Raw genomic sequence first — 22,922 nt, 5'->3', positions numbered from 1 at the left:
GCACAGCCCCCGCGTCCCAGTTGGGCCCCCAGTGCCCTACGGACGCACAGCCCCCGCGTCCCAGTTAAGCCCCCAGTGCCCTCATCTGCGGGGCGGGCGGGCAGTCCTTTCCCCGCCCCAAGTTGCCACAGGTGGCGGCCAGACCAAGTGAAGGGTGTGGGCTGCTGGGATTCTGGATCTGTCTGCTCTCATCCCGGAGGAAATGAAACCCCTTCGCCGGCCATGGAGGTGCTGGCCGCCAGCCCCGGGGTCTGCTGGCCGGTGCAGGCACTCTGAGTGCCCGCAGCACTGGCCGCACCCTCGAGGGCTGGGGCCTCAGAACGCGGGCCCTGGAGGAGCCACAGATGGGCCTCACTCACGAACACTGGCTATTGGGTCCTTCCCGTCTGGGGGAAAAGGGGAGAGGAGCGCTACTTTGTCAGTTAGTTACACGTAAGAGGAGAATGGGAGCTGTCGCCAGGCCTTGCCAGCCCCTGTCGTCTCTCGTTTCTGGTGAGCAGGCCTCGCCGAGTGCCCAGTAAGGCAGGATGAGGCTCTGCTGTGCGGGCGCCCCAGGCGGGAGCCTCAGCACAGCCAGGCCCGGGGGTTCCGTGACAGAGCGCCCCTCCTGCCTGCTTCCTAGCGGGTAGGCGTGCAGCTGCTTTTCATCTCCAAATTCTGCCCTCTGACTTCCTGCGGTAAAACAACTGCGGTGTCAAGGCGGGTGGGCCCTTGCTCCCTTCCTCGTGGCGGGGAGCGCCAGCCCCGCACTGCAGAGGGGCGCTTGGTGGCGTCTGTAGGGGGCAAGCCCTGGGCCCACAACATCTCCTGGTTAAAATACACCTGTTACAGCTCCAATGTTGATTAAAAATTTTTTAATTGTATTTTTTCTGGTTCGGGATGGTGAGAATTCTTTTGTGAATATCATATATATTATCATGAATCTTTCTAAATCTTCACAATTTGATAAGTTTATAATTAGATTATAATTATAACCTTGGAGGTGGATCATCACAGTGCTACTTACAAAGAACTTTTCAACAAATAAAAGTCGGTGGCGGTGTTTGAATAATACTTTTAGCAGAAGGATTATTTAACAGATTACTTAGCCATAGCTATCTTAACTTTAAGAGTTCACTTTTAGCTCCGTAAAGTCTGCCATTTGAATGATGTCCTTTTAGAAAATGAAGTTTTTTATCTTGTTTTGGGGGGTCATTGTTTAAACCTAGAAATATGCTAGCTTCAAATATGAAAGATTATAAAACTCAAGCATCTTGCTATAAAATGTGTTAAGTATTGTAGTTTTGAGAAGTTATCATATTGTGTTCAGTGAAGATGTATTAAGTCAATGTTGCTACAGTTTTGTACAGTAGCAGGTCCCTAAAATTGTTTAAATTTGATAAGCCCGACCAACTGTAACTTCATAAATCCTGGGCAACTTTTTTCCCCATCTTTTTCTTCGTATTTTGGTTAATATAAAAAGAGGTTTTGTATCCCATCTGCCTTTCAGATATTTTAGTGGTTGCTGTATAATCCTCATTGTGGACTTGAGTGTTTCCAGTGTGGGTAAGACTCTGTCTTCATCCATCATCAAAGAGACAGTTGATGATATTGCAGCACCACTGGGATGAGGCTGCTGCCTGTTAAACTGCAGCAGCTCTCGATTAGAAACTGCAGTAAGCTTTCAGAGGTGTCAAAATATGTGTTTTAGAATCAGTGAAGCGTAGAGGTTCCTGGAGGATAGAGCAGCACCCTGCTTGGCTGGGGAAGGTGCAGGACATTCAGTCAAGAGGGAGCCGTCAGAAACTATGGCGACGTGATTTTCGAACTTTTTTTCCATGTTAGTGGTGGAGCCCTCTGTCCAAGGGACTCTAGCGTGTCAACCTGGGGCGAGCAGAGTCTGTGGACGTGGCTCCGCGGCTCCCACCCCTCTGCAGAATGCCGTCCCTCTGCATGGTCCGTCCAGTAACATCAGAACTGTAACTGGGAATCAGCATGTTCCCAGACAAAGCGAGGCCCGCCTCCTCGTCGTCCCCATGCTCCCCGCAGCTGGACCAGCAGTCTCGGCAGCTCCCGCCCCACTCTCCTGCTGAGAGTCCAGTCACTGTGCCCTGCCAGCCTTCCTCAGAGTCCCTCCCTCTCCCTGGACAGGCCCTCAGGCGCTGATGCGAGGTCTCCGGTGGAGGACAAGGCCGGGGGATTAGCAGGGGCCTTGGGTTTCAGGAGTTGAGGGCAGAGATCAGGGCAGTTAGTGGCAGCGTTAGAGGCAGGGCGCTGTTCCCGGAGAGAGTGGCCCAGGAAGGACGGGCAGAGCTGTGATGGGACTCGTGTCTGAAGCATGGGACTGACCGATTCCACAGATTTTCCCTTTTAAATATTTCAATCTCGGTTTGTTCACTTGAGAGTTAGAAGTACCCGTTGGTGTATTAGGCTTTTTCATAGAGAGCGTGAGGGCCACGAAGCAGGAGAGTAGTGTGAATAGCATAAGCCTGTAGTCCAGCACACCCGTGGGACACGGGGTAGGGGATTTCCACGGTCCTGCTGAGGATCGCTTGATCACAAGGGCGCGCAGTACTTACTTACCAGGGCAGCGCGGTAGAGAGATGGAGGGAGTTTGGGGGGATTTTTCTCATAATACATGGTCTTGCTTCAGAAACATAAAGGGGTATCTATCTAGACGTGAAGGTTATTTGTTTAGTTCAATTTATTTGACACACACTAATGTGTTAAAAATGTAAGATTTTAGATACTGGTTATAGAACAAGAATTAAAATACTGGTCTCCTTGAGTTTTAATTATGAAATATTTACTATTTCATAGAAAATGTCATTTTGGACATGCAGAAGATTTCAGGGATTAATATAAATATACTTATGAACCCACCACTCAGGCTTTTATTCCTTTAGAAAAGGAAACCCTGGGCGTGTAGGTGAAGCACACGCTGTGCCCCTCCCCCATTCTATCTTTCCATGTTACTTCCGCATCCTATTTTATTATCCCTCTGCCTCCCCCGAGTTGGCCGTAGCTTGTCCTTTTGTTTTTACTGCAACGTGTAGAATTGTCGTGTGTGTTGACGTTTTTCATAAGAGGATCTTCCTGTGGGTGTGTTTGCACAGCTTGCTTCTCTTACACGTTCTGCAGGATTTGCCCTCCGTGGCTCCTTTGCCGTAACTGCTCGTTTGTGACTCTGCCGATTGGCAGTCCCCTTCCCTGGCAGCGCAGCTGTGTGCTGGCTGGCTGGCCCAGGTGACGGGGAAGTGTGCGTCCCCGTGGCTCAGCCCTGGAGGGCTTGGGCCGGCCCAGCTGACTCTCCACGGGGCCAGATGGCAACCGCTGCCGCCTCTGTGGGCCCTTCAGCCTCTCTCAGAGCTGCTCCGGTAGCGGTAGCGCAGAGGCAGCCAGAGCCAGTGTACTGGCAGGGAAGCTCGACTCCACACCCTGCCCTAGAGCAGATGCCCGGAAGTGCAAGAGGAAGCTGCGGAGTCAGCTCTCTTATTTGTTTCTTCCAAGTAAAGTAATTCTGAGCGTCATCTGTTTGACATTTTTTTGACCCAGGATTTTTATTAACTTTTAAAAATGTGTGTGGTCATTTGATATTCAAATTGGGAGAACTGAAGTTTCTCTGCACTGTGCTTTGTTCATTAAAATGGCTTCATGTTTCCTTGCAGAATAAAAGCCGCCCTCATTCCAGGGGGGAATATAACGTTTACAGTACCTTTCAAAGTCACGAACCAGAGTTTGACTATTTGAAGAGTCTAGAAATTGAAGAAAAAATTAATAAGATTAGGTGGCTACCACAACAGGGCGCTGCTCGTTTTCTGCTCTCTACAAACGGTAAGAGCTTTTCTCCTCATGCGGCCCTTTGAGTTAGGCTGGGTTTTTAATTTTCTGTGCGTAGATTCTTTTTGATTTTAGCCCTTCTAGAGGTTATCTCTGCTCTAAACTTTGGGGGAGGGTAAAGCATTAGGTAGGCAGGAAGAAAACTCAGGTTGAAAACTCAAAGTACTCAAACACACACTCGCAGTATTACATTTCTCAACTCTGCAGACGTTTCTACATCTTTACTTATTGTAGGAAACAAAATGTTCATATACAACTGGAAGTACTAATGTTCAAATACTCCTAGCTTCTAAACCAGCATAGAACCACAGAGTTTTCTTGTATGATACTCAGCTAATAGTGGTGCATGATATATGGTTTTTCTTTTAATATGGAGAATGAGGTTTTTATTTTCAGATAAAACTATTAAATTATGGAAAATAAGTGAACGGGATAAAAGAGCAGAAGGCTATAACTTAAAAGATGAAGATGGACGACTTCGAGATCCACTTAGAATCACGGCACTACGGGTATACGTCACATTTTCTTTCAACTAGCCGATACTTGTCATAAATTAATCAGTAATGATGCTTAAGTCAGCTGTTTAGAAAATACTGTTAAATGAAATACTGTGGGATCTGTCTTCTTGATCTTGAAAGTTATTTGTAATCATTTTTATGTATACTTGTTAAAATGGGAGTCCTTGTATTCTCACGAAAACAAAAAAGTCACACATCTTCAGAAAATATACTACTACTAAAGAAAAGACTCTGGTTTAATTCCATAAGAAATCTTTCTAAAAACATCCACTGCCTTTCACTCTGAAGGTTCAGAGTAGCACATTGGTGGGGTTGGAGCAGATGGAACTCGGCACACTTCCCTGGAGGAAGCAGCGCGGGTTGCAGATTGAGAGATGACCTGTGGACCAGCAGGATGGCCTTCACTGGATTTCCTCTGAGTTAGCTAAGGCAGATTCTGACCAGAATTCTTTGCCCATCAATCCATGAGCAGCATTACTTCTTCTTTTTCTTTTTTTAAAATAAATTCTTCACTCCCTCTTTGGTGCCCCTAGGTACAGTATGAAATGACTGTGCTTTATCAATTCTAATACCTCGATTCTTTTCACATTTTAACATCTATGAAATTGAGTACAACTTAAAACCGAGTGTCCTGGGGTGGCGGCTTTAATTAAATGGAGTATGAGAAGGAGATTAAACAAGCTTGAGCCCTGCCCAGATGCGCCCTGGTTAAGACCCCAGGGTGCTGCCGATGGGCCGGGCCACAGCGGAGACCAGCGGTGACTTAGAGGCACTCCCCGAACCGACCGCCTGGTTCATTAGAAAGCTGTTGGCCAGTTGGTTGGTTTTTCAGAGAGGTTTAAAACCTTTGTGGAAGTGCGATCTATCAGGTGAAGACCTAGTGGGTGGACACATTGTATTGGTAGCTGAGGAGCTACAGAGGAGGGCACGGAATTGCAGGAAGCTCCCCATCCCACGCCCTGCAGGGCCCCGGCCAGGGTGCGTGTGGTGGGTTTCGGTCTCTTTCCCCGTGCTCTGCTGGCCGTGTGCACGCAGGTGCTGAGGCAGCAGGCGCGCAGCACGGAGTCGCAGCCCAGCGTGCAGGGGTGCTCCCGACAGGAGCACAGGGTGTAACAGGTAAGCACTGCCAAGGAGAAGGGCGGGGTGGGAACTTGTAGGTCAGTGGTATTGCCCTGTTTCCAGGGAGTTGAGGCCAAGAAAGCTGTGTAATTTGCTCAAATCTAAACCCTACTTTGAACCAAGATGTTCTGATCCAAATGGTGGTTTCTCTGTGCCATGCTGCTGCTTTCCCACCCATGAATTAGTGACAGTTTGTAGGCAAATCACTGTTGGTGACAGTAACACTAGTTTTACAGTTACCACCATGTAAACTGCTCCTTGGAAACTAAGTGCACTGGAAGGATGAGGCCTGGGGTGCCCTGTGGGTGCACCTGAATCCCCTGTCTCGGCCGCCTCTCCCCTGCACCCGGCCCGGCACGCTCCCCCTCTCCAGGGAGCCCCCTGCCTCCCAGCCAGGCCTGCTTCTCCACCGTGATGCTCACATCCGTCCCAGCTGTGGGAAGTCTGTAAGGGCTTCTGAGGCCCAGTCTTCACTCTGGTCAAGGCTGCTGTTCTACAATTAGCCTAACCAAGCTGGTCTCGTCCAGGGCCATGGCGAAGCATGTGACAGGTGTGAGGTCATCGCAGTTGCAGGGTGGGCTGCAGCGGGGGAGCGATCGCAGGCCAGGTCACTCTGTATGTGGATTTACCTTTGTGAGTTCATGGACTCCTTTGAACTTTAAGAGGAAAACAAAATTTTGAAAGGGGAACAGAAATTTTGTTCTCCTCCTAAATTATTTGGGTGCCGGAAAGGGGCTCTTTCTGTGACCCATATTACAGTTGTTTCGCGTTTTGATTAATTAGAGACTTGTTAGAGGGCATGACAGGTCTGTCCTGTCCCTTGTGGAACCAACAGCTCCTGCACAAGAGGAGGGAAGCGTGTGCTCAGCACTTGGCTGGTTTAAAATGAGGGGAGTATTTTTATACATGTTTCCCCAAGTTCATTTTTACAGCATTTTGGCTGGAGAAAACTCAATTAAGAGGTTCTCTCCTACCCTTTCTAGGTACACTCCTTGGGTTTTTAATTTAAAAAATAGCACACTTTAGTTTTCTATTTTGATTTTAAAGCTTCTGTTTTCCTCCCCACTAGATGTCAGTGATGCTGGGCCTTCTTCCTTTTTCCGCACGTGTGACACCGTCGCCCACAACCGTGCCCTTGGCTTTGGCCACTCTTGTGCCGGCTCTCTCTCTCGTCCTTGGCCCGGCTGACCTCTCCTCCCTTTCCCTTTCTGTGTGGACGTCCCCTTCCCTGGGAGCCTTCCTGGCCACAGCACTCATCACAGTCGGGGTTTCTGTGCCTTTTTTAAAAAACGTTTTATTGAAGTATAACGTACGTACCCAACATGCCTCTGCCATCTAAGTGAGCAGCTCCGCTGCCGTCTGCAGGCTGGACATACCGCGTCGCGGGCACCAGGTCAGGAGAGGCGTGCTCCCCCCGCCCAGTCCCTGCACCCCACCCGCCCAGCCCTGTTGCAGGGCGCGGGGGGCGTGGGGGGACGAGGAGATGCGCCTGCTCTCACTCTGGAGGCCGCGGCTGCGAGGCCAGAGGAGGAAGGGGGGCTCAACTCAGGCCCCACATCAGGCATCAGTGTCAGGGGCCATCTGCTTACCGAGCAGCCAGAAGCTATTGCTTATTGGCGGTATTGTCTGTACCTGCTGTTACTTAACTGTGCGCACACATTTGTTCCTTTTTGTTACCTGCTATATGTGTTCTGATTTTCTGCTGCTGGGATCTTTGTTTTGAATTCCTATTTCCTTCCATTTTTAGGTCCCAATATTGAAGCCCATGGACCTTATGGTAGAAGCAAGTCCACGACGAGTTTTTGCAAATGCTCACACATATCATATAAATTCCATTTCAGTGAATAGTGATCATGAAACGTATCTTTCTGCAGATGACCTGAGAATTAATCTGTGGCATTTAGAAATCACAGACAGAAGTTTTAGTATCCTTCGTCAGGTGGATATCGCAGCATTTTTATAGGATCGTTCTTGGATAGGTCCTCTCATCTTCATTACACCCCTTTGTCTCAGAGTCTGTCCTTTGTCATTTTTTTCTCCTGTCAGAAGCTCACATTTTCTCTCAATGATTTGTGAGGACTCTAATTCATGAAGGGTTCATTTATGCAGTCATATCTTTCGTGGTTTTCTTAAAGATTTTGTCCCACTGTCATGCTTCAAATGCCCTTCATTGCAACTGAGATCACACAGCACAGAAACAGGCACGTGCTTTCTGCTATCTGTTAGCACTTTTATATAGATACATATATATGTAATTTTTTTTGGTTTTTTTTTTTTTTTTTATTTTTTGCTGCGTTGGGTCTCCGTTGCTGCACAGGGGCTTTCTCTAGTTGGGGCAAGCGGGGGCTACTCTTCGTTGCGGTGCGGTGCCTTCTCGTTGCGGAGCACGGGCTCAAGGCACACGGGCTTCAATAGCTGTGGCTCGTGGGCTCTGGAGCGCAGACTCAGTAGTCATGGCTCACGGGCTTAGTTGCACCACGGCGTGTGGGATCTTCCTGGACCAGGGCTCAAACCTGTGGGACGTCCCCTGCGTTGGCAGGCGGATTCTTAACCACTGCGCCACCAGGGCAGCCCCTATCTGTTAGCACTTTAAAAACACCTTGGATCCACTCACAGGGGCCAGTTAGTTGGTGCCCTCGTGGCTCCTCCCCTCCCACTTCACTTTCAGCTCAGCTTTGCTCTTTGGCGAGCTCTCGCATGAGCTGGGGTGCCGTTCTCTCATCTCTGGGCATGGCTCCTTCCCCAGCTGGGCAGTGTCCTCACAGGCCTTTGCTGACCGGCCCTCCAGAGCCTGTTGGCCACTCTTCTCCGGCACCCGGCCCTGCGTGCCTCGTGTGCTTCCCCGGACTCCAGGCGGTCAGCGGGCTCAGCCTGGTCCCCGCTCTGCACGGTGGCCTGGAGACAGCCACGACGGCGTGCTGGGCACTGTAGGGCTCCAGTCCCTCCAGGGTCCCTGCCCACGGTGTCTGGTGTCTGGAGACTTGAGCTGTAGCGTCACCAAGTTTTTTAGCTTCCTTAGTTGTCATCTGTTCCTGCTATCCTATCTTGGCCCAAAGCCAAATTGTACACTTCCTTGTTTCTCCAGTTGAGTGAGTTCTGTATTTGGCAACCTAGCATGTGACGTCGTTCTGGCTGCTTAGGGCAAGCTCTTGGTGTCAGATGCTTAGCAAAGCAGAATCTTGTGGAACCTGGCAGTACTCATTTGTCTGTGTCATTTTGTGGATGCTACTATGGGACTTCTGTGCAGATGGGCACTTGCTTGCTTCCTTATCTTTTAACGGGTGTTATGTTGCTCTGAAAGTTCCTTCCTAGAATGCTAGCAGTAGCAGCGAGGTGAAAGCCGCCCTCGTATCTGCGTGGCCGTGGCCCCTGTCAGGCACGTTACTGGAGTCTGATGAGGGTATTAACGTAGATCCTCTTACTGGCGTGCTCGCCCGGCATACAGTACGTGTAATCGCCTCCTCCACACCTAATCTCTTAAACCTCGTCACGTGGGTTATCTCATGCCTGCGAGCGCCCTGCCTTAACTGTGCGCTTCAGACATCGTGGACATCAAGCCTGCCAACATGGAAGAGCTGACGGAGGTGATCACAGCGGCCGAGTTCCACCCACACCAGTGTAACGTGCTCGTCTACAGCAGCAGCAAGGGGACCATCAGACTGTGCGACATGCGCTCCTCCGCCCTGTGCGACCGCCACTCCAAGTGTAAGTGCCGGGCGTGTATATAAACGTCCCGTCTAGAGCCCGTGTTGTCTGGGCGCTGAGCCGCCCCCGAAGACTTAGAGGCGCTCTTTGTTACGCATGTGCCTGCGCGAGCATAGGCCGGCCTTGGTCCTCGCAGCACTGCTGGCGGGGTGCGGAGCGAGAGGCCCTGCTTTTGTGGCGCCGCGGTGGAGCCCGCAGGTCACTCCTGCCAGCACTTCCATGCGGTGTCCGCCTCCCTGGGTGGGCCCAGTGAGAGCCCCTTGTCGCCTCCACCTCTGTGCACTAGGACCTCTGCTGAGGCTGGAGACACAGTCCACCTGTGACCTTTCTCGGCTCTCGGAATGGGCTCTGTTCCCACAGAGCTTCGCTGAACTTGAAGGCAGTTCCCTGAGGTGAAAGTCTAGTCTTTAATCCACTGAGTCTTGAAGTCCTTCTAGGTGAGGAGAGCTTTGGTTTTGTTTTTATTTTTAGCCATAACCAACAGGCCCTACTTTGTAGAAAACCAGAAGTCTGTGTGTCACAAGACATACAGAGTGTGTCCTGAGAACTTTGCCAACACGTTCCCAAGTACTGAGCAGTGACGCCATCCCAGCCTGGAGCGCCATGGGTTTTCGTGTTCTGGACACTTGGTCCTGCAGCTAAGTCAGTGTATCGGTCAGTCTGTCCAGAGTGTCTCCTGTCGTAAAGTGGGGCAGCTCCAACAGAGCCTGATGGGAAGTGTCCTTGATGACTGGCTCTTAGGAGCCTTTTTGCCTCATTCTGTCTCTTTTTGAGACTAAAGTATAGGGGGAGGGGGGTTTTCTTGCAGTTTTATTTTTTGGTTTTTGGGGTTTGTGGTTTTCTTTTTCTTTTTTTTTTTTTTTTGGCCACACTGCGTGGTATGTGGGATCTTCCCCAGTCCGGGATCGAACCCGTGCCCCTTGCAGTGGAAGCACAGAGTCTTAACCACTGGCCTGCCAGGGAAGTCCACTATAGTGTGTTTTTTTGTTTTTTGGAGGTTTTTAAATAAATTTATTTATTTTTGGCTGTGTTGGGTCTTCGTTGCTGCTTGCAGGCCTTCTTTAGTTGCGGCGAGCAGGGGCCACTCTCCGTTGTGTGTGCAGGCCTCTCACGGCGGTGGCTTCTCCTGTTGCGGAGCACGGGCTCTAGGCCCGCGGACTTCAGTTGTTGCAGCACGTGGGCTCTAGAGCACAGGCTCAGCAGTTGTGGCGCACAGGCCTAGTTGCTCCGCGGCATGTGGGATCTTCCTGGACCAGGGCTCAAACCCATGTCCCCTGCATTGGCAGGTGGATTCTCAACCACTGCACCACCAGGGAAGCCCCTATAGTGTGTTTTAAAAGAACTTTGTACTTTAGTAGAATTCCTGCAGTGAAAAATGAGTCTTTTCTAATGTTTGGCCTATGTTTTCAAGAGAACACTCGTGAGTAACAATTTTAGATTCCAAGAGTAGTTTTATTTGTCAGCAAAGTTACTTATTTGAGTAAATGCTCAGAGTATTGCCACCAGCTTGCTTATAATCAACTTCAGATGCAGACTCAACAAACATAGGTTCCTACATTAAAAAAAAGAAAATCAGGGCTTCCCTGGTGGCGCAGTGGTTGAGAGTCCGCCTGCTGATGCAGGGGACGTGGGATCGTGCCCCGGTCCGGGAAGATCCCACATGCCGCGGAGCGGCTGGGCCCGTGAGCCATGGCCGCTGAGCCTGCGCGTCTGGAGGCTGTGCTCCGCAACGGGAGAGGCCACAACAGTGAGAGGCCCACGTACCGCAATAAAAGAGAAAAAAACAAAAAAAGAAAATCACAAGCCTCTGCAAATGAAAGGAAGTACAGAAATCCTCACCCAAAGTTCACCAAGCCACTGGCTCGACAGTGCACTGGGGGCTCTGGGGTCTGGCGCATGGGCAGGGGGCGAGTGAGGGGGCACTCGAGTTACTGCTGGGAAAGCAAAAGTGTCAGGGAAAGAAAGGTCTGCCATGGACGCCTGTAGAATCTTTCTGAAACTAGTAGTTCGGTTTTGTTAGCGTAAGTCTCGACTGTTGAATAGTGAAGGAAAACCCCTTTCCTGACAGGCTTTGGCAGATGGGACTGTTCCGGTGTTAAAATCTGACCCAGGCGTTCGCGGCTAAGGGTCGGGCCCTGCAGTGCACTCGCAGGCTCGTCGGCCCCAGGGCGCTCGGGGCACCGTGTCGGCGTCTGCTGTAGCGCCCTTTGTGTCTTTCTGTGCCAGGGACAGGATGGGACGTGGTTTGCTAGGGACTGGCTTTCGAGGATCTGCAGGGAAGCGTCAGGTTACTGCAGAGGCCTCACCAGGATGCACTGAGTGCCCGAGCAGCGTTCTGGGTTGCAACCAGGGCCTGGGTGAGCCTGGGGCCTGCGCTTCAGGAAGATGGGAGGCCGCAGCGGTGTTGGGGGAGGGCCCAAGTCTCGCTTGGACTTTAAAATGATTTGTTCTCTGGTTTTTAAACAGAAGCTGAAAACATTGTATTTTCCAGTTTTTGAAGAGCCGGAAGACCCCAGCAGTAGGTCCTTCTTCTCAGAAATAATCTCTTCTGTGTCCGACGTGAAATTCAGCCACAGCGGTCGGTACATGATGACCCGAGACTACCTGTCGGTGAAGGTGTGGGACCTCAACATGGAGAGCCGGCCTGTCGAGACCCACCAGGTGAGGCCGCGGCATGGACCCTGCCACGTCTTGCACACAACCGTCCCTCTGACCTTCCTGTACTTTCATTAAGGTCCACGAGTACCTTCGAAGCAAGCTGTGTTCCCTGTACGAAAATGACTGCATCTTTGACAAGTTTGAGTGCTGCTGGAACGGCTCCGACAGGTGAGACCTGCGTCGTGACCAGGCCCGAAGCACGCTGATGTCCTCAGAGGCGGGCCAGGCTGCCAGGAGGAGTCCCGATGGCCTTGGTTTTCCAGGCCATCTGTGAGGTGGCCCTAGCAAGGTGGAAACATGGGATGTCTGGGCACACTTCTCACCTTGCTTATGATTCCACCTTGTATTTAAACAGCAAGCGTAGTACAAGGTTCATGTTGGCTGTTTTTAAAACGCTTAGTGGATGATAATTTCTTTTTTTGTTGTTATTTCCAAGATGAGTGAAAGGAAGGCGGTGGGGAGGTTAGTTACTGTAGTTACTGTGGCGTGTGTGGGATGGCCACGTTCCAGTTTGCCTTTGGGGACAAGTGGAGGACGAGACCTCAGAGTCGCTGCTGTGCTTGGACAGAGTGGGGGTGGCTGGTGTGACTCCACGGTCTACCTCGTGATGAGGCGGTTTGAGGCCTCCGCCACCTTTTTGTGCGTGTCTTAGAGGTGACAGCAGTACTAGTGCTGCCGAGAGGTCTGTTTCATATTCTACGAAATGTCGCACCTCACGTGATGGAAGGAGATGAGCTTGCATCGTCTGTGATGGATTCTGTGCCGTGTGCTGCTTGTCAAGGGTGTCAGTGAGCAGAGGACCTCGCCACTTTCAGAGAGGGACTGACGGACATTCTGAGAAACCCTTTGGCACAAACACCTAGAAACATCAGATGTCTTTGTGGGTATAGTTGAGCTCACAACCAGTAAGGCCAGGAGTGAAGAGGAAGCAGGAACTAGGAGGGAGCCCTCGCTGGCCTCAGGGCACCAGCTGGAACCAGGAACCTGCAGCCCAGGATGGTACAAGAGCTGTGGCCCTGGACCCACACAGGGTTGGCAGTTGAAACTGGGACCCTCGGGGTTATGGAAAAGGCATCCATCTACGTTCAGATGCGTCCCAAGGGAAATGTATCTGTCTGAGACCTTGGATTGGAGTGGATGAAGTCCCCTGACCTTTGTGACCATGAGCCTCCCTCCCCGCCAGGGACGTGTGTTTGTATTTGTACTGACCTGGAGAAGCTCACTGAGGGTAAGTCCCAGCAGACAGGCAGCCCCGGGCATCCACACTGTTCACAGGCTGACGTGCCACCTGTTAGTGTCTCCTGCTGCAGACACACAGGGCCCCTGGGTCAGAGGAGAGGACCTCACTCCTCACAGCACAGCAGAGCAGCACGAGCTTGGTCACAGTGCCTTGGGGGGTGACACAGGGGGCCCGGGCAGAGGCCGCTCATGGAGCGGGGTTGGCCTCACACCAGCACACACTGAGCTTGGGGGTCAAGCTGAGAGTGGTAAACAAGGCTGCAGCCCTGAGATGTGGCCCAGGTAGAGAGCGCTGAAGAAACGCATTCTTGGCAAACGCACTGAAAACACGTAGGGGTGCCTGGCACCCGTGGCGGATTTGTCTTTCCCAGTGCTCCAGGGCTCAGGATTTCCCCAGATTAAAATCACTTAAACAGGAGCTCACAGGTGAAAAGCACCGAACACATGAAGGAAAGCCAGTGTGAGCGAGCCAGCAGAAACAGCCACAGAACTGTGACCTCTGAGAAATCAGGTCCTGAGATCATATGCCACAGAATATAAAATGAGAGCATGGAAATACTCACAGGTGAAAGGACGGAACCGGAACCTGAACATGGAACCACAAGGCCATTAAAAACCCCCCAGGACATCTGGAAAAGCATCATGCAGGACTTCTAGAAATGAAAACTGTAGTCGTTGAGAAATCACTGTGTGAGTTTAGCAGACCCCGTGAAGCTGAAAAGATCTTGAATTAGTGAACTGAAGATGAGAAATATTTTAAGAAGGAAGATCAGGAGAGATTATCCAGGATGCAGCTCAGAGAGCCAAAGAGACAGAAAAAACTTGGAAAACATGGAGGGTCAGATAAGGTCCAACGTAACGAAGTGTCCAAATTGGAGGATTGTGGAGAAGTAGCAGTTAAAGTGTTAATGGCCAGGAAATTTTCTATAACTGATGCAAGACTGAATGAATACACAGATTCAAGAAGCACAGAAATCCACATCCAGATCATAATGAAGTTACAGGGCACCAAAAACAAGAAAAGATCTTAAAAGCAGCCAGGGGAGAAAAGACCCATTGCCTTCGGAGAAAGGGTGTTCAGACCGCGAGCAGACCTCTCGGCCCGGCAGTGGAAGCCGGAAGGCGCTCTGATGCGGTGTGTCGTGATCCCTTCTGACTCGCTTCCTGAAATTGTGTCCAGAGATAAATGATCATGCAGGAATGTGCCTTAAACAAGGCCCCAAACCCAAAGAGATCCAACTACATTGACTTTAAGCTTCTTTATATCATAATAAAACAATGGAAATAAAACCCACAAAAGCACGTAAAATTAACAAAGAGATGAATATCCAGAATACGTGAAGAATCGTAAGTCAGTGAGAAAGTCCTAACTACTCATGAATGGGAATTAACAGAAACGGGGGGAATGAATAACAACACATCCTCATTAGTAATCAGCAGATCAAAGCAACAGCGACGTCCCTTCACATCCATCAGAGTGACGGAAATGTTGGGGTGGAGGTGGAGGCCAGTGGGCATGACCACTGCCACTGCCCTTCTTCTGAGGCTCCCTGGCAGTGGCCGGGTGGGCCGGGAACCTCTCGAATATACAGACAAGAAAACACGTTCCAAGACATGCCCTGGAGGCAGCTGAGCCATGTCGGGGTTCCTCCCTGGGCGGGCGGATGGACGGACGAGGAATCATCCTCTGTTCATGGTGTGGACCAGACACAGTGAAAGCCAGGGTTACAGCTGCGCAGACCTGTACGCGATCACACAAGTGACTCATCTGATGTCTAGAGCATGCAAGACGGTTTTGTTTTTAAGACCGTGTAACTGTTCAAAGGACAACCACGTATAGGAATATTCCCTGCACGGTTCTTTATGCTTCGCGGTAGATCCGAGATATTGCAAAATACGTGTAAATTACCATCCCCGGCACATCCTGAAGCTTCTGGTGGCGCCTGCCTGTTCCCTCACTCCTGCCAACATGCCCTGCCTTCCTGCCTGGAAGCTTGTGTGGAGTCGGGGGCGGGGGCAGAGCCAGGTTTCTGCCACCATCCCAGTCACTCCGCCTGGGACGGCGCTGCCCAGAAGTTAAGTTTTGCCCCACTTCATCGTGCTCCAGGTTTGTAGCAAACACAGGCATCACCATTAAGTTGCAAGTCCACTTACTCCTGTGTTTGGCGGTGTTCCCGCCTAGGCAGCACCTGGCCAGGTGCTGGGGAAGGCTCTCATTCCCGCCGTGTGGAGCAGCGGGCCGGGGGGACATCCACGCCCATGCAGGTGCCGTCAGGACTGCTGAATAATAGTAATAATCGTAATGGACGGCGTGAAGGTTGGTCCGCTTTCATTTCTGTCACGCACCAGCACCTCTAATCAACATTGATGATAAAATACTCCTTCCCGAAAAAATTCTTTCATTGGTCTCTGTTTGGAATAATCACTGCAGTTAAGTTTATATATATATATATATATATATATATATATATATATATATATATATATATATAATTTATTTATTTATTTATGGCTGTGTTGGGTCTTTGTCGCTGCGTGCGGGCTTTCTAGTTGCAGCGAGCAGGGGCTACTCTTCCTTGCAGTGCACGGGCTTCTCATTGCGGTGGCTTCTCCTGTTGCAGAGCACGGGCTCTAGGCACGCGGGCTTCAGTAGTTGTGGCGCACGGGCTCTGAGGCGCAGGCTTGCGGGCTCTAGAGCACGGGCTTCAGTAGTTGTGGTGCACAGGCTTAGTTGCTCCACGGTATGTGGGATCTTCCTGGACCAGGGCTCGAACACATGTCCCCTGCCTTGGCAGGTGGACTCACAACCACTGCGCCACCAGGGAAGTCCCTGCGGTTAAGTTTAATAACACAAATGTAAGCTTCAGATCAGCACGTTTGTTGCTTATCCTTTTGTGAACATCGTGTTCAGTGTGGAAATTAATGCGGGCAGGTGCCAGTTGCTCGCGGCCCTCCTGGGCCCCACTGCACGGCCCTGCTGCGTCCACCGCCACACGGGCCCCTCTGTCCCTGAGGTGTGTGCATTCCAGGCTTCAACAGTACAGGTGAGATAAGCCAGGAGAGCTTATCTTTTTTTGTGGTGCGAGGATTTAGATGAGGATTTGCACAGTCGGGGTCAGCCCTGCGCCTTAGATGAGGATTTGCACAGTCGGGGTCAGCCCTGCGCCGTGTGAATGAGGCAGCACGCGCCTTGCGGGGCCTCAAGATCCGCCCCTGATGATGTGGGGATGGCCCGGGAGCCCAGGGTGCCAAGGAGGAGGCCGCAGGGCAGTCTGGTCTTACCGCGCCCGACGGGCCCGCTGAGGCAGGGGCTGGACGCACGTGGAAGCATTTGCCGGCAACCAGCCACTCTCCTCTTAGCTGTGTAGAGAGACCCGAAGTTTTCACCAGTGTGATAGAAGCGCGTCACGGTGCTGTGTGCTTCAGTGGAGACGCGGAAAGGCGTCAGAACCAGCCCGGAAGGGAAAAGACCACGGGCGCTGCTGCAGCATCTGGAGTGTCGGGAAAGAAGGCCCCGGCTGTCTTGCACGCTGACCCCGTGTCTGAGGCCCCTCCTAACTATTTATATACCTGTTCCTTCACGAGAAAAACGCGTTTAAGATTAAAATGAACTTTAAAACCTTGTCTGGTCAGTCGTGAGCAAAGATGGTAACAGATCTCACGAATGTCTCTCGAGCACGTGCGGAGCCCTGCCGAATTGGGGCAAAGTGCAGGAGGTCAGACCGTTACCCGAGCCTGGGGCAGTGACTGTGTTGGGGTTTTTACCTTGTTTGAAAACACATTAATGTAATTAAAAGTGTAAATCCGTTACTTTTTTCCGTTGTATTTATTTTTACTGATAGGATTATGTATACGAAGTTTAGGAAGAAATTCTCACTGCATCTCTCTCCTGACCATTATGATTTTTCATTTTTTATTTGTAAAAATGACGCTGCTGTGTAGAATTGGGGGTAGGAGAGGTAAGCAGCTCTATCCATGCGTCCAGGGCCGGGCCGGGCTGGGGGTTGGAGGTGGTCACTTAGAAGTCTTCCTGTCCTTGTTTTGAGCAGTGCAATCATGACTGGGTCCTACAACAACTTCTTCAGAATGTTCGATAGGACTACATGGAGGGATGTTACGCTGGAAGCTTCCAGGGAGAACAGCAAGCCTCGCGCCAGCTTGAAGCCTCGCAGAGTGTGTGCAGGTGGGAAGAGAAAGAAGGACGAGGTGAGCGTGGACAGCCTGGACTTCAGCAAGAAGATTCTGCACACAGCCTGGCACCCAGTGGAGAACATCATTGCCGTGGCTGCCACCAATAACCTGTACATATTCCAGGACAAGGCCAACTAAGGAGGCAGCGGGACCTGCGTCTCGTGCAGAATCGCGCCTGCTCGTTTGGTGCCAGAGGACAGGCGACATCCTCTCTGTGAAGAGCAGGGACGCCCTCCTGCCTCCGCCCAGACTGCACGGGCTGGCCACGCGGGTGCCCGCGGGCTTCTGCTTCAGCAAGGTGAGCCCTGGGTGTCGCTGCTCAGGTGAGAAGCCCGCTCGAAGCAGAGTGATGGACGGGACTCAGAAGAGGCCATTGCTAAAATAAACATATTTATTGAAGTCTGAGCCTTCCTTCCAATTTATAGACCGAAAGTTAACATCCAAGAGGAAAGCTGTCAGATTCAGTGTCTGCTCCTGTCGAGCTCTCCTCCTCCTCTGCTGTCATCCTGGGGCCTCCACGTGTGTGGCTGCTGCCCGCCTTCCCTCAGCCTCTCTCAGCCCAGGCGGGGCCTCGGCCGGCGCGGAGATTCGGCCGAGCGGGCTCAGGCCGCTTTACTCCCATCGCGCCTCTGGTGTAACCGCCTAATAAAAGCAACACACTCTAAAAAGTGTTTTTAAGTCCAAAATCAGTATCGTCTTTTTATTTGATTTAATTGCATATAATGAAATTATGCAGAATTCAACTTTAAAAATCTTTTGTCCTTCGTTAACAGAATGGTGGAACGTGTGCAGTACTTCAAACTCTGAACGTATGTATCCACAAACTTCCATAACTTTTTTGTTTCTGTAGAAATGGTACATCTGACACACCAGGTAAGGTCTGGGAAGAGCCTTAACTGCAGCTGCCTCTGAGAAAGAAAATCCCAAGGAGTAGTAACAGAATCGCTGCTGAAAAAGTAACACGTGGTTTAAAGCATGCCTCAAATTCACTGCAGTTGACACTTACGTGCTTTTTAAACCTTTGTAACAGTACTTCGTGGGAAGAGGGTAACAGGCTTCTAAAAACTGCTGGAATTATATGCATGACGAATTTCACTGCATTTCAAGCCAGCAAAAATTAAACAATTTTAATTATTATGTAATGCCACCAGTACCTTGGTGGTTTACTTTAAAAGTAGGTTGATATCGGAAATCAAGATTTCCCAAGACAAAAAAATACAGAGGTAACAACACTAAGTGATTGGCGCTTGCTGTCGTGAAATTTCACAGAGGAGCCCGAGACCCAGTCCTCCAGGGGACGGGACAGCTGGGGCTCACGTGCTGCTCTTGAAATTAAGGTGTATTTTGGTTACTGGTGATATGGAGATGCAAGAACAAATGTCTTGTCAACTCATTCCCCTGAATTAATGTTAACAGGATGCCACGTTAGCTCACATTACGTCGGAAATAGAGAATCAACAAGTCCATTTATTTTAATTTAAAGGTAATTCTATTACTGCGTATTGGTTGACGCAGTTCACAAACCTGAGATGTGGAACGGAGTTGTCTGAGTATCAGTCAATCCTGGCCCTTAAGGTAAAGCAGTTCTAGTAAGATGGGGTTGTATTTACTTGTTCAACTATTTTGACCAAAAAGTTTAATAAATTTCAGATGTTTTACCAGATTTTTTTACGACGTTTTTCCATCTTTAAGACGTATTTCCTACCAAACAGGAAACCAGCCTTCTGCCTCTCAGACGGCCCCGGGCAGAAGGCGCATGCGTGGTGGCTGCCACCGGCCGGGCGGGGGTCCCTGTGTCTGTGGGTTCTTCTCCCCCGAGTCAGGCACACGCTTCTCAGAGATGCTCTTGAGAAACGTGTAATTTAAGAGGTGTCTAGCAATTTCTTCCATGTTCTTTTCCGTTAGACACTTCTGATTCCATTTAAGCCTTTTTCCCCTCCTGATGAGGTAAAAATCCTATGGGTTTCAGACTTGATGTTTATTTCTTTTATATTCCTTGTTTAAAAAATATCTGTTGTTTTTCTTGTTCTTACAAAGCTTACCCCTTTTCTCCCGTTTAAAGCTAGAGAAAGCTAGAGAAATTCTATCTGTTCCTGAAAGGTAATCCTGTGAGTTTTCATCGTTCCTTAGAATTCTGTGCTCCTGCTTGTCCTGAAGCTTTAACGCTGTCTCGGTTGATGGCCTGGGTTGGACGCTTTACTCGTGTGTGGATTTAAACGTGCACTTTTTAAAGAACAGTGGCGGTTCTAGAAGCCAGTACAGGACAGGACTCAGAGTCTGATTTTAAACCGTCCCCCAGTCGTGGGCGTTCGCAGGACGAGCAGCAAACTCCCTCCCCCGTGGAGCTGAGTAGCCGTGGCCTCACAGCTGGGAGCCGGCCCAGACTGTCCCCTGGTCAGCGCGGTGGGGTCCAGGCCCCGCGGGCCGAGCCCGGGGCTCTGGTGCTGCGTGGCCGTCTGAGGAGGAACTGTCTGCACGCTTTTGTCGAAGGGGGTCCAGGATTGGCGCTGAGGCTTTTTCTTCTGAGCGTGTCTGTTGCCCGCGGGCAGAGGCGGGTGCGCAGACCAAGCCGGGGCGGGCCGGGCCGGGCCGGGCCGGGCTGGGCCGCGCCCCCCGTGGGGAGGACGGCGCTCCGCGTGCCAAGTCCCGGTCTGAGACCCGGTGCTGCCCCAGGGTCATGATGGGGCGGCGGGGGACAGTCCTCCCATCAGGAACTGCCCCCTGGGTGCTGTGCCGGGAGAAGCTTCCACAGGCGCTGGGGGGACCAGAGTGGGAGGGAGGGGATGCCACACGGGGCCCACCCCGCCAGGGCTTCTCCACGGGGGTGTGGTTAGGGCGGGGACAGCGGGGGGTCGGGTGGGGCCTGACCGGTGCGGCCCACGGGGCTGGTGACAGCCCTCCTGTACCGGGCGGGCCGCGGGCAGGCACCCGGCGCGGGCTCCCCAGAACCAACCCAGCGGTGCTCACCGGACGGACACGCCATAGCGCGGCGTCACCGGGGTCCGTGTCCCACCCGAGCCCTTGATGGAGAGCTGGTGAGCCGGGGGATGGAGCGCCACCGTGATCTCTTAGGAACCGTGGCGGCCCTGACATCACGCGGAAGGGGGAATTGGAGACCTCAGGCGCTCTGCTCAGCTGTCGCCCCTCTCGACCGGCAGCCCCTTCCTTCATGCCACCAGCGAGTCCCGCGAGGGGCAGAGTCACGGCGGCGGGACGGGGGATGGGGAACAGGCAGCTGAGATCACAGGAGTCCCGGCTGGGGGGTTGGGGGGTCCTGAAGCATCCAAGGTGACAGCCGCAGCCCAGCCTGACCCCCGCCTCTGCGCCCCCCCCAGGACCGCAGAGCCCGTCCCGGGAGGGCTTCCCTCAGCTGCCCCACATCTGAAGAGTGAGGCCTGGGGCTGGGGCCCACAATCTCCTGCGACCCTGTCAGCGTCCGGTGAGTGACTGAGAGGACTTGCTGGTCCCATTTCCCTGCTCACCCTCCGGACGGTGATGCCAGCAACCGGAACTCGGGTGAGTCTGCATCCTGAGCACATCTACAGGGTCCCTGGCCCCCCAGGCAGGACACGGGACCTTGGCCGAAGCCAGGGCTCCGGGCGGGCCCCCGGCTCCTGTGGTGCTGGTTGTGGAGGCCGATCCTCACCAGGCTGCTCCGTGTTCCTTTGGGGTTTGCTGTGTGTCCTGAGGTGATTCACTTGTTTGCCCCAGAGTTTATTAGTAGTAAATTATCTTTGTATGTCTTGGGACATCTTTAAAAGATGTGGACTTCCCTGGTGGGAAGATGGGACTTCCCTGGTGGCACAGTGGTTAAGAATCCACCTGCCAATGCAGGGGTCATGGGTTCGAGCCCTGGTCCAGGAAGATTCCACATGCCGCGGAGCAACTAAGTCCGTGCGCCACAGCTACTGAGCCTGCGCTCTAGAGCCCACGAGCCACAACTACTGAGTCCGTGTACCACAACTACTGAGCCTGCTAGAGCCCGTGAGCACAGCTACTGAGCCCGCGCGCCACAACTACTGAAGCCCGCACACCTAGAGCCCATGCTCTGCAACAAGAAGCCACCGCAATGAGAAGCCCGTGCACCGCAACGAAGAGGAGCCCCTGCTCGCCGCAACTAAAAGAAAGCCCATGCGCAGCAACAAGGACCCAACACAGCCAAAAATAAAATAAATTAATTTAAAAAAAAAAAAGATGTGTGTTCTTTAAGGATGGGAAGCTAATTTGTTATTCCAAGAACTAACTTTAAGGGAAAATTTGTTTTCTAAAATCTAATTATCTGAATGCAGTGTAAATCTACAGTTCTTATGAGAAATGTTGTTAGGTTGTTTTTGGTTTTCTTTTTTGAGGTGTAACTGACACAACTATATGAGTTTAAGGTGTACAACATAATGATTCAGTATTTGTATATGTTGTGAAGTGACCACCGCAGTGAGTCTAGATAATTTCTGTCACCACACAGGAAGTTTGTTTTTCTTGTGATGAGAACTTTCAAGGTCTCTCCTAGCAACTTTCAAATACGTGATAGTTACTAACTATAGTCACCGTGCTGTACATCTCCAGGACTTATTTCATAACTGGAAGTTTGTACCTTTTTACCCCCCTTCTCTCTCTCTCTCCCTCTCCCTCCCCCCCCCACAAACACACATAAGCACACACATAAATACACATACTTACACACACACACACACTCACACCTGCCTCTGGCAAACACCAATCTCTAGCTACGAGATTGGCTTTGTTTTTCTAGATTCCACATATAAGTGAGATCACATGGCATTTGTCTTGGACTTACAGCATGATACTCTCAAGTCCATCCACACTGTCTGAAATGGCAAGACTCCATTCTTTTTATTGCTGAGCGGTGCTCTGTTGTATATGTACCACGTCTTCTTTATCCACACACCCACCAATGGACACCTGGGTTGTTTCCATATCCTGCCAATTGTAAATAGTGCTGCTGTGAACACTGGTGTGCATGTATCTTTTCAAAGTAGTGTTTTCATTCGTTGGATAAATACCCAGAAGTGAAATTGCTGGATCACATGCCAGTTCAACTTTTAATTTTTTGAGGAACCTCCATCCTCTTTTCCGTAGTGGCTGCACCAATTTACATTCCCACCAACGGTGCGTGAAAGTTCTCTTTTCTCCATATCCTTGCCAATACTATTATTTCTTTTTGATAAATGTTTTTTCTTACTTTAAGTATTAAACTGGTAACACCTGTACAAATTTCAGAACTCTTTAAAAGGATGATAGCGAAGTGTTGCCCCTTCCGCCGAGCCTGGTGGTGTTGGTAACTCGTTGGCCTCGTCTTGGGCCACACTTTTTCTTATTCAAACACGAACGTGACACATTCCCCTCCCCCCGTTTTTGCACACAAGGTAGTGACCTGTCCACGCCTGCATTTCGCTCTGTCCACCGCACGGTGGTCCTGGCCATCTCCCCCCCGTTGGGAGGAAACATCCAGTACCACGAGGATGCAGGAGCCAGACTGGGGGGGCATTCCCTGCCAGTCCAGGGATGCTATCTGAGTAAAAAGATATTGTTTATTTATCTTACTTTTGTAACATTTTATTTGGAAATAATTTTAAATCAGTTGCAAAAATTGTAGAGTTCCTGCCTGCCCTTCACCCATCACCCAGGTTTAATTAACACCACGTAAAGCGGGTG

At 51.0% G+C, this 22,922-nt stretch overlaps 1 protein-coding gene across 2 annotated transcripts in view; it reads left to right on the top strand.

The window, feature by feature from the left end:
• The window catches only part of PPP2R2D (protein phosphatase 2 regulatory subunit Bdelta), a 45,420-nt gene extending 26,508 nt beyond the window's left edge, over positions 1 to 18,912 (top strand). The window contains exons 4-11 of one of the 2 annotated variants that reach the window (XR_014326721.1): positions 3,648 to 3,813; positions 4,216 to 4,328; positions 7,204 to 7,381; positions 8,997 to 9,161; positions 11,653 to 11,822; positions 11,896 to 11,987; positions 17,108 to 17,547; positions 18,023 to 18,912. Coding sequence is in view for 1 of the 2 variants with exons in the window: in XM_082853987.1 (XP_082710113.1) it covers positions 3,648 to 3,813; positions 4,216 to 4,328; positions 7,204 to 7,381; positions 8,997 to 9,161; positions 11,653 to 11,822; positions 11,896 to 11,987; positions 17,108 to 17,387 (1,164 nt within the window). In the remaining variant the exon portion in view is untranslated. Of the gene's footprint in view, positions 1 to 3,647; positions 3,814 to 4,215; positions 4,329 to 7,203; positions 7,382 to 8,996; positions 9,162 to 11,652; positions 11,823 to 11,895; positions 11,988 to 17,107; positions 17,900 to 18,022 lie in introns of those variants that run through there. The other variant, XM_082853987.1, reaches the window with a different exon arrangement.
• Positions 18,913 to 22,922: the final 4,010 nt, after the last annotated feature.

This window comes from Leucopleurus acutus, assembly GCF_964270905.1.
Source record: "Leucopleurus acutus genome assembly, chromosome: 14".
Lineage (NCBI taxonomy): Eukaryota > Metazoa > Chordata > Mammalia > Artiodactyla > Delphinidae > Leucopleurus > Leucopleurus acutus.
This window is presented reverse-complemented; position numbering and strand designations above follow the sequence as displayed.